General features: G+C 34.5%; 1 protein-coding gene across 1 annotated transcript; it reads left to right on the top strand.

Annotated features, from left to right (window-relative positions):
* On the top strand, nt 9,142-9,948 carry LOC18604462 (zinc-finger homeodomain protein 10). The gene has a single exon (XM_007036963.2). The coding sequence runs from the start codon at nt 9,202-9,204 to the stop codon at nt 9,736-9,738; it is 537 nt and encodes a 178-aa protein (XP_007037025.1). The 5' UTR covers nt 9,142-9,201; the 3' UTR covers nt 9,739-9,948.

The following is an 11,555-nucleotide window of genomic DNA, read 5'->3' as shown; positions in this document are numbered from 1 at the left end:
GCACATCAATGAGTCCATCCACCAGACTTGATTTAGATGAAAAAGGAAAGGATGTTGATCAAAAGCTCTATAGAGGTATGATCGGATCACTTCTCTATTTAATAGTCAACAGGCCTAATATACAATTCAGTGTGTGTTTATGTGCTCGTTTTCAATCTCAACCCAAAGAATCACACATGACTGCTGTTAAAACAATTTTTAGATACCTCATAGACACACAAACTTTAGGCATATGGTATCCTAGAAAATCATCTTTTAGCTTAGTTGAATATTCAGGTGCTGATTTTGCTGGCAGTAAAACAGATAAAAAGAGTACTAGTGGAACTTGCCAGTTTCTAGGTAGTATGTTTGTGTCATGGTCTAGCAAAAAGCAAAATTCAGTTGCTTTGTCTACAACAAAAGCAGAATATGTATCTCTAGGCAGTTATTGTGCTCAAATCTTATGGATTAAACAATAACTAAAAGACTATGGAATGTCAATGAATAACATACCAACATATTGTGACAATACAAGTGCAATCAATATTTCAAAAAATCCTGTGCAGCATTCTAAGACTAAGCATATTGAGATTAGGCACCACTTTGCTAGAGATCATATAGTTAAAAGTGATATTAAAATTGAGTTTGTGAATACTTTACATCAATTAGCTGACATCTTTACCAAACCCTTAAATGAGGAAAGATTTTGTGAGATTAGGAGAAATTTAGGGATGGTTAGTGTGCAGGAGATTTAGGAAAAATTCTGAAGTTTTCTCAAAAGACAGTAGGCACTTAGTCAACTAAGAGCATTCTGTCTCTTTAAATAATAAGATTCAGTTAAGTTAAAGGCAGGAGGAATAAATAATGAAAAGAGAATGTCTATCAAGAAATAAAACAGAGGAGAAAACTGCCCAAATCAAAAATAAAAATTATGAGATAATTTTTGAATTTTGAAGGGGGAGTTACCAATTGCACTTAAAGAGGGGGATTCAAACAGTTTTTTTTTAATTAAACTGCTCTCAACCTATTTTCCTTACATTTTCTCTCTTTGCTGAAACCAACGCCTGAAACTGAAACCTTCACCTCTTAACCATTCAAAGCCCTGAGTCCAAAATCATCCAAACCAAATGATGAAATCAGGAAAATCTCAAGAACTTCTGGAGAAGAAGAAAGGCAAACGGCCAATGGAAAAAAATCTGCAAGCTAAAATACTAAAGAAAAAGAAGAGGATTGAGTCGGGATTTATAAGTAAAAAATCTAGAAAATCAAAGAGCCACAAATTTGAAAAGAAGAAAGAAAAGAGCAAATCTCACAAGAAAGGTAATACTTCATCTTTTAAATTCAAAAGTAAAGTACACGAAGAGAGACTTAGGAAAATAGAGAATGCACCAATCACATGTGGAAAATACATTGACTAGGAAAGCTTTAATGAAATGCCTAAAATCTTGACAAGTTCATCAGATTATTTTGAAGAGTTAAAATTGAAGGAGTTCAACACTTTTAAAAACTGATCATACAGTGCTAGTTTAGTTAAAGAATTCTATTCGAGTATAGTTGTTGACAAAGATGAATTGGAAGATCCTGATGATTATTCTGCTGAGGGTCTGAATGTGTTTTTGAATGGGAAAGAATTTACTGTCACTGCTGCAGATTTTAGGGAACTTTTTAAAATAAAGTGTAATGTGGGAGAATTTGAATTCCCTGAGAATCATGACCCCTCATCCCTGTGGGAAGTTATCATAGGGAAGAGAGAAAAGTATTCCTCCAAGAGTAATGCCGGGCTTATTGGAAGTCCTCAAATAAGAATTTTGCATTATTTTGTTGCCGCCAATATTCATGGTAAGAGTGGAAGCTTAAGCTACATTAGCCTTCAGGATTTATGGCTAATAGAACATGCATTTAGTGGCGTTTCACTTAATCTGGGCAGATTTATGATTGAGAGAATGAGAAGAACATGCAGACTGGAGAAGATAAATTTGCCTTATGGAAATATCATTGCTTCTCTGGTGCAGAAGAAAGGAATTTGGATTTCTAGATATGGGGTAGACAAGGTCAAAACTAGAGACCAAGCCGTTTATCTAGGAAGCTTGCCTAAAATGGGGTACAAACTTGATGGAGAAAGATACATTAAAACCCTCAAGGCTGGTCTAGGAAAAGAATCCTCCTTACCTGCTCAACCACTGGCAACACCATCTCAATTCTCAAATGAAGTGATCTTTAATCTGTTAATGAGAATTGATGGAAAGCTCACAAACCAAGGAGCAAGAATGCAAAAAATTGAGGAGAAAGTGACTGAACTAGAAAAATTACTAAAAAAGAAAGGAAAAATACCCTCAGAACCAGCTGCTGCAAACAGCTCGCAACTCTTATCTTGGCTCCAGCAGAACAAGAAGCTAAAGACTCTGCTTTCCAAGCTGAAGGTCATGAACCTGAGGTGGAACAACCAAGAAAATCCCCCTCATTTGAGCCTCAGGACAAGAAAGAATCAGTACAAGGAACTAAGGTGCTAGGGTCACTAGATAAAACTCCTCTGTCTTAACTTGAACCTCAAGAAAAGCAGCCTTCTCCCCCCAACTCAGAAGAAGTATCTATCATGGATATCTTCCATCAAATGGTTAGAAAAGAGCAAGCTGAAAAAGAAGTTGCCAGAGTACAAGTTAGGAAGTCCACTACAGAAGGGCAGTCAAGGAAAGGAAAAGAAAAAGCTATTGAAGAACCACAAATAAAGTCCAAACCACCAGGCAAGGGCAAGAAAACAATGGCAACTAAAACGAAGTTCATCAAAAGAGGAAATCATCCAAATTGGCTGAGAAGGCCAAGCCAGCAACAATCTCCTCTTGAGATTTCATCCCCTGAAAAATTGCCTCTAGAACCTTCTCCCGAGCCTCCGAATGTTTTCTTTGGCATCGATGAATCTACTCCATCGGCCTCCTTAGGGATAAAAGTTTAACAAGGTTAGCTTGAAAGGATCAAACGGTCCAAAGATGGCCTAAATCATGTCCCATCCTAAGAGTTATCTAAAATTTCACCTCAAGAGAGAATCAAACAAATTCTAGAATTCTAGACTTCACTATACTTTTTATCAACATAAATTTTCTCTAAATCACATGATAAATCTAAGTAAAAGATTTAGTGTACAAATTATTGGAAATCATATTCTACAATGAAACTAACAAAAGAATATCACAATCACTCAATTCATGTCTATATCAAACCAGGAATCAAAATGGCAAGATAATCAAAATATCATCCTAGGATTGGTAATATCATGGCATAGGCAATTTTCATCTTAAGAATTCCTAAAATAAATCCTAAAAATAAAAAAAATTACGAAATAAACTAACCTAAAAAAACCACAAAAACTAATAACAATAAAACCCTCCCCCAAAATTAAATTGCACATTGTTCTCAATGTGAAAAGATTAAAAAAAATGAGAAAATTAAACTCCCTTATCAATGGTGGCAATGCCTTGAAAGCTCTAATTTTCTTTCTCCTCATTTTCATGCTTTCCAAACCTACATACTCAACAAAACAAGCTAGGGAGAGGTTATAACTACTTATTTACATAGAAAAACAAAAAGTAACTGATATAACTACTAAATCCAAAAAGATATAGCTTGGGTTACCTCCCAAGAAGCACTTCTTTATAATCAATAGCTTGACTTTAGTTAAGGTCGTCATTCACCCTTTAAGGAGGTTTTGAGTTTGTATGGAAAAAACTTGAGGTGTGAAAGTAGTCTCCTCCTAAGATGAAGTTGTAGTCGCTTTTATTTAAGATTTGGTACTTGCTCAACACAAGGTGGTGGAATAGGCTGACTTTTACCCAACTTCTCAAATTGAGTTCTTCTTGGATAATGCACCTTTGGTATAGCCTTCAAAACATGTGTAACATTTGTGAGTTCTTCATTCTTGTCCTTTGTTGTTGCATCTTGAACCAAACAAGCTTCAAGGAGTTTCTTTGGATTTTCCATATCAATAGCCTCTTTAGGTAACTTATCAATTGTGTCTAGAAAAGGAATGGGAGGCACATATGACTTAACTTATGGTGGTGTAAATACTTCATCCTCTTGCTTAATTTTTGTCATCTCAAACTTGATTGTTGGAAGTATTTCCTTGATCTACTTTATCTCCATCATTTAACGACATTCTTACCATTTACCTCATTAAGATACTTACCATATTCTTTTCTTTTAGGATTAGGCTCAGTATCATTTGGTAAAAATTCTTAAGGCCTATTGTTGATGTAATTAGCAAGTTGGTCCCATTGAGTCTCAAGATTTTCGATTCTACTTGACTTTGAACGATGGCATCATTCTTTATCATGAATTGCATTAACATATCCTCCAAATTTAGCTTATTCTCAAGTATAGGGGCTCTAAGTTGTGATTGGTAATCATGATGGAAAACAAGTTATGATGAATATGTAGGACCCTTATCATTACTCCATAAAAATTTTGGGTGATTCCATCATGAGTTATAACTATTGGAGTATGAATTGTTTTGCTGCCCATTGAAATTTCTATCAAATTGCATTGACTCATGATAGGTTGGACAACAATCACTTGAAAGCCCATCTCCATAAAACTCGCATGTCACAAAAGGACTCTAAAACACATTAACACCCCAAGTGTCGATTCTTTGAGATAAAGCATCTACTTGGGCAATCAAAGCACTGATAGTCAATTCTTAATCATTAGCAACCCTTCTAGGCATAAATTGTTCAGATGGTCACTGATAATTATAATAATTCATCACCTCACTCAAAAGTGCCTAAAATAAAATAAAATAAATTTGAATTAATACTAAATTTGCTTGGTATTAGTATTAGTAAAAATTCTAGAAAACAATTCCTTGGCATGGCGCCAAAAGCTTGTCAGTTAAATTTTTACCTACGAAAGTTTACGTATCGAAAAGATAGTATAGCGATATGCAGAGTATCGATCGCACAGAGAATTGATTTAAAATCTTATCAAGTACTAAAATTAACATAATTTAATCTTATCTAACCAATCAAAATTAATTAATTAACTTAAACCATATAGCCAAAATTTAAACTAAAAAGAAAAATCACAGTAATAATAACTTGAGCAAAAATCAAATCAAACAAGCCTAAGATACGACATCCCTCACACTTCATCTAAATCTTACCTCTTTCTCTCAACTTATTTCAATGGGTTGAACTACTAACCTAGAGTCCTCAATTATTTATAAGGGTCTCTCAACTCATCATATAAATATATCTATTTTAGCCGAAAAACTATATCCCTTAGTGAATTGAAATTAAAATAGATTTATTAAGTTTAGGCTCTAATTCTGGCTACTTATGACATATAGGTACATCCCTATCCTATACACAAACTAATTAATATGATTATATTCTATCCTAATTTTAGTCTACACTAAAATCAATTTAATTGGTGGCCAAGCAATTAAAAGCATTAAGAACAAATTGGAATAAACAATTCAATTCCATTGAAAATAAGCAAGAAAGAGATTAAAAATTCATATTACATATGAGTTCAATTGCAATGCTAGAAAAATAGTTTAGTTCATAATATCTAATAAAAACTTCATCTAAAGAAAATTAGCCATTAATGCAAGTCAAAGAAAATAAGAAAAACATAAAAGTAGAGAGAGAAAACTAATAGTTGAAGTTTCGTGATCTTGATTCTCCCTTCAATTCTCTTGCTTTCTTGCTTTATTTTTTGACTCTTTTTCCCCAGAGAAATTGCGCCTCCTCCTAGAAACCTCTAAAAAAGGCCCCTTAAATAGCCTTCAAAAGCTCTAGCTTCCAAAATCCCGTAAGCTTGTTATTTTTGAAAAATACGTTGAGCGCTGCAGCTCTCATTTCCTAGAGCCATGGCTCTCAAAGGTTCTGTCTCAATTCTATTCTTCTAGTGCAATACTTTCATTTCGACACAAATTTCAACCACTTGTCGATCCAAACTGGGCAAAGTGGTAAACATCAAAGTTATATCCTTGTCTCTTAGCTTTTTAATAGTTCAAAAATCATGTCATTTGGACTTTTGTAGTTGAAGATATGCTCTTAAAACTGAAACATATGCAAACAGAGCACAAGTCCATTATGCACCTTTCTTCACCAATTGAAATTATTTTTGATCCTACTCCTACAAAAACATAAAAATAAATATAAATAGCATAAAACTAACATTATTAACTTAAAATAAATATTTAAACATAAATTAAACTAAACTAATAAAATAACTAAAAGCACCTAAATTCAATGCTAAATCTAGTCTAACTTAGCCTAATTAGGTATTTAATCTCCCATTAAATATACATATTTGATGCACACATCAGATAAGCACAAGATTTTTCAAAGTTGATTTTTAATTCTAAGACAAATTCAACACACCTCAACAATCTTTTGATAATAGAAGCTTCTTCAAGACCTATTTCCATAAGAATCACAATGTTATCCACAAATTGCAAATGAGAAATTTTGATACCCGAAGCTATAAGTGCTATCCCTTTAAACATATTCAAATTTTCAGCTCTAGCTAGCAACAAATATAGTGCTTTGACAGTAATAATGAACAAGAATGGAGATAAAGGATCTCCTTGTCAAAGTTCTCTTTTAGTGAAAATATTCCTTTGTGGCAAAACCATTACCCTAAATTGCAACTCTTACTATAGAAATACATTCAAAATCTATTGACACCATTTGTCCCCAAAACCCATCAACTCCATTACAAACATTAAAAAAACACAATCAAAATAATCATGTCTTCTCAAAGTCCAGCTTAAGGACCAACCCACCCTCATTATATAATCTGTTCCTCATGCTACGAATAACCTCATTAACAAAAAGAAAACCATCCATAATTTGACGACTGCTAACAAATGCTCTTTGAGTATCACTCAATATTGTTAATCACCAATTTCAGCCTATTAGTCAAGATATTTACCAAAATTTTATAGAATGAATTCACCACATTGATAGACCAAAATTCCTTCAACAAAAAATAAGATTAGCAATTTTTCCAATAACGGCCACAAACTGATAGGTCAAATATACTTGAAACTAATATAGTATGTAAGACTCAACATTTTTATCCTGGAAAAACAAAAATTCACATATAATATAACCAATGGTTGATCGAGCCAGCGTACATATTACCCCTCTTAAGAAGGTTGAGGTCGAAGGTTTGACTCATTATCTTCTTGGATTTTCTAACATATATGTCAAAAGAAGAAAAATTCACAAACGAGTATGACTTCCTCTTTCTAACAAAGAGGCTTTTTGGCTCAACCAAAGTACTTCATTACAAGTAACCACTTTGCTAGTTCAATATTTTTTAAATAGTTAAGAAAAACTAATATAAAATTTGTGTATGTATTTGTCCACCGTCTTCCAGAAACTCCATCAAGCATAAATTAGTTGTTATAATTAAAGTCAATATATAGGTCGATATATGAGAGCTAATCAAATATATGTGGATGGATAAAACCAAATGTTGAGGCAATTATGCACATATATAAACTGAGTTGTCATAAGATAAATGTTTCCAGTATATGCTTTCGTTTTATTGGTTTATAGACCATTTTCTTCTCCTTTTGCTTTATCCAAGTCCGAGGGCCCCATGCATCGCTTTAGCATGTGACCATGAGCCTCGGGCCTCTGCCTGATCAGGTCACACATAACATAACAGTGAGTAGTGACTAGACACTGCTGAGTGCAGCGAAGAGATCGCAGGCAACAAAGCGATGCTTCCAAATGCCAAAAGACAATTTTCTCTCCTACACATGGATCAACTGAAACAGCAGCAGCACACACCGATTCTCCATCCCCATTCCAAACCATCATCGAAGCAATCCTATCCCCCAAATCACTCCTTTATTCTCTAACCTCATGCATGAGTTTGGAAAAAAGAGGACAAATTTTCATTTCGCTGACACGCTTACAGTTTTACAACCGCATTGATTTCCATTTCTAGGCATAGCTATTACAAGATATATATGAGATACCTTTCATCAAAGAGCAAACGAACAAAAAGACTGGCAACTGTAAAATTTTCCAGTATGAAATTCCCCACGACTGTTTTGTTTTGTTAGTTTGTTTGTTATTTTTTTTCCCTATTCCCGACGTCAATTATTTGGGGGGAAACCCCATACCGTTCACGGGCCCTCTACAGCTTTCAGCCAATATATTAGGACCTTGGAGCCCATAATATTTGCTGTATTTTACAGCTAAGGGATTCCCAAGTCATTGACATTTTTAACTATAAACACTGAAGCATGAAATGAAAGAGAGAAGCTCTTGACTTTTGCGTGATATCGATCCTACTAGGACAGAGAGATGTCTGTAATATGTTGAGACAATGTTCATGTATCAGGACAATCTCCCATGTCTTACCTCATTTTCAAATGATTAAAATATTTGAGCCATATATTACACTGTTATGTGATAACATTCATTTGGTGATTGGATGATTCAAGACACCCTTTCAATTGATTAAAATATTTCAATGATAAGATCAAAAAGAATTGTAAATGAGGCAAAGGTGTTGGAGACATCAGACATCTGATACCCAAATTAATTAATTAATTAAAGAAGAAAAAGAAAAGTTGCTCTAAGTTTTCATTCCATGAGGATACCATGTATCATGCATGCAATTCACATAGTAGAGAAATATATTATATTCATGTCATATATAATTTAATTTTAATTAACCAAATTTGAGTATTTAAGTTTTTTAATTATTAAAAATAGTAAAAAATGACCAATCTTGATACAAAATCATGCAAGCTCTAAACTCTTGAGATGATATAAATAACTCCATTAACATACCAAGAAAAGCTTTACTCAGGAGTTGCCTATTGACATGGAAAGATACCACGGCTTTTTAAATGATGAGTTGACTGACTTAACTCAATTTCCATGGTTGTCTACGGAGAACGATTAACCTGAAACTGATCTTAATTTTTTTTAACATAAGAAAAAGTAGTATTATTTGAGCTGATCAAACAACTCGGGATTACAATCGAGATTTAAAAATACAAAGAGCGTAGGGGCAGACAGGACCTTGTAAATAGCCTGTCTACCTAGGCCTTCATTGTAATTCAAACCTATCAGCCACTTCAATATATAATATATATATATATATGATATATATATATATTTACATTACAGTGCCGAATAGAAGCAGCTTCGAAGGAGAGAGAGAGAGAGAGAGAGAGAGAGAGAGAAAGAGGGAGAGATGGAGAAAGAGTATCCAAATGATCTATACAGGGAGTGCTTGAGAAACCATGCAGCCAGCCTTGGCAGCTACGCCACCGACGGTTGCGGTGAGTTCACGCTTGACGATACCTCTCCTTCAAACCTACAATGCGCTGCATGCGGTTGCCACCGTAATTTCCACCGCAAAGTTAGCTACTGTAGCAGCAGCAGGAGTCATGGGGATCCAGAAAACACAGTAGAACTGATTGATTACGGAGATGGTGGCAGCGGAGGAAGGCGGCCAGTTGTGGTGGAGTCAACCGGGGCGGCAGACAGATGCGGGAAGAAGCGGTTTCGGACGAAATTCACGGCGGAGCAGAAGGAGAAGATGTTGGGTTTTGCTGAAAAGTTGGGGTGGAAGCTGCAAAGGAGAGATGAAGAAGACGAGGTGGAGAAGTTTTGTAGAGCAATTGGGGTGAGTAGGCAAGTCTTCAAGGTGTGGATGCATAACCATAAGAGCTCTTCCTCCACTTCTTCCGCATCTACATGCAATGTATCTTCTCTTACAACTCAGTAGAGAAATCCGGGATCTGAAATATTTTTTCTCATAATTTGTTTTTCCAATTTTTTTGTCCTCTTTCTTCTTTTTGGTTCATGTTTGGTTATCCTTAATTTTCCTAAGAAAGCAAGCCATCATATTTGTAATTAATTTGTAAGCATGCATATTTCCTAAAACCTAAGGCATGCAGGAAGCTTAATTCAATGGATTATAACTTTATCGATCAAATCCACATTCCTACATCTTAAAAATCAATTGCTTCATAAGAATCGGGAGATTGTATTTGGTCGGATGGTTCTTCCTCCTCTTCTTCTGTTAATAAAAAAGAAAAAGAAAAAGAGAATAGAAAGGAAAACCACTAAAAGTGAAAAAAAGAACAAAATAAAATATTTATTGCAATTCCTAGAAGGTTTCAGAAATCATATAGCCTTTGGTGGTTACTATGTTGGCTTTACAGAGCAAGAAATCTAACCCTGAAAGACCAATATTTGCTGATGCGGAGTTGGGGACATGCATCTCGTCCTTGACCAAGACAATAGTTAATATTAGAAAGCCTTTCGAGACTTTTGGGGTAAATGCAGTTTACTTCATTAATCTTGTCGGATAAACTACCTACTAACACTTCCTATATGTACCTCCCTCCCCACCTCCGACCCCAGCCCCCAACTCACAAAAAGAAAAGTTAATTACACAATTTAATACCTGAATTATGATAAAATGTTTGATTTGATAATTGAAGTTTAAAAATTTGCAATTTAGTATCTGAATTTTATTTTGCTTAATAGTTTTACACTGGAGCCTAACTTTGTTGATTAAATTGGTGAAGTGACTAAAAGCATCCAATAGGAATGCCTCACATGTCTAACTTCTATTAACTGTTTTTTACCGCATCAAACATTTAATTACTGAAGTTAGCAAGATGTGCAACCTACTTAACGACATGAAATTTGAAGTACTTAATTGTGAATTTATTTTCTTTATATGTCAAATCAATAATCTAACTATAATTTAGGTATGAAATATGCAATTAATTAAAAGAACACTTTAAAGATCTAACTACATATGGCAACTTAATTTTACAAAAAATTCATCGTTTAATCATGTAATATGTTATCTTGAGGAAAATAAGCTGCACAGGACAAGGGTGTTTTGGTTTTACCCTTAGAGTTTACTTGTTGCTTTTCCTTGACATAAGTAGAATTTTGACCAATATGCCTTGGCGTTAGTGTTATGGGTTGAGTAACTTAAGCACCTAACCTACGACCAAAAGCCCTCTTTCCAAAAACGAGCCTAAGTATGTATCCAAAAATCACTCAAGAGCCCGAGGTTCTTAAAGCAACACAATAAGCAGCAAAAATAAGAGAGAAAGAATAAAGGAAAGTTAGAGAAAAATGAGATTTTGTTTTCAAACTTGGTGTGTTTACCAATGAGTGCAGGGGGAGTATTTATATGTATGACTAGCTCTCTCATCTAGCTTACCTACAATTCAAATTTAAAATGAATGGTTAACGCATTCAAATTTGAATGATCAGCTTATCAACATTTAAATTTAAAATATATTAGTTTATCGACACTTCCGAAAAGGTCTAAGGATACTCTACCCCTTGATGTGCGAATGGGATGAACCTTTTGTATATCGAGCTAGTTGGCTAGCTTGCTTAAGTTGCATGCCTACCTGAGTTGTTAACTTGCCTAATTATTAACAACTTGGCCCATGGCATCCTCCCCTACTCAATCCAACAATGCTCTTATTGGTAAAAGAAGGATTTCTTTGCGTGCTTATTTCTTTAGTATTATTGCCATCGCACTCCTGCCGTACACACATTTCCCCCTTA

Source organism: Theobroma cacao, chromosome 3 (assembly GCF_000208745.1).
Source record: "Theobroma cacao cultivar B97-61/B2 chromosome 3, Criollo_cocoa_genome_V2, whole genome shotgun sequence".
Taxonomy (NCBI): Eukaryota; Viridiplantae; Streptophyta; class Magnoliopsida; order Malvales; family Malvaceae; genus Theobroma; species Theobroma cacao.
This window is presented reverse-complemented; position numbering and strand designations above follow the sequence as displayed.

Excerpts from the sequence above, each read along its gene's own strand:
- LOC18604462 (XM_007036963.2), top strand. The coding sequence starts at position 9,202 with ATGGAGAAAGAGTATCCAAATGATCTATACAGGGAGTGCTTGAGAAAC.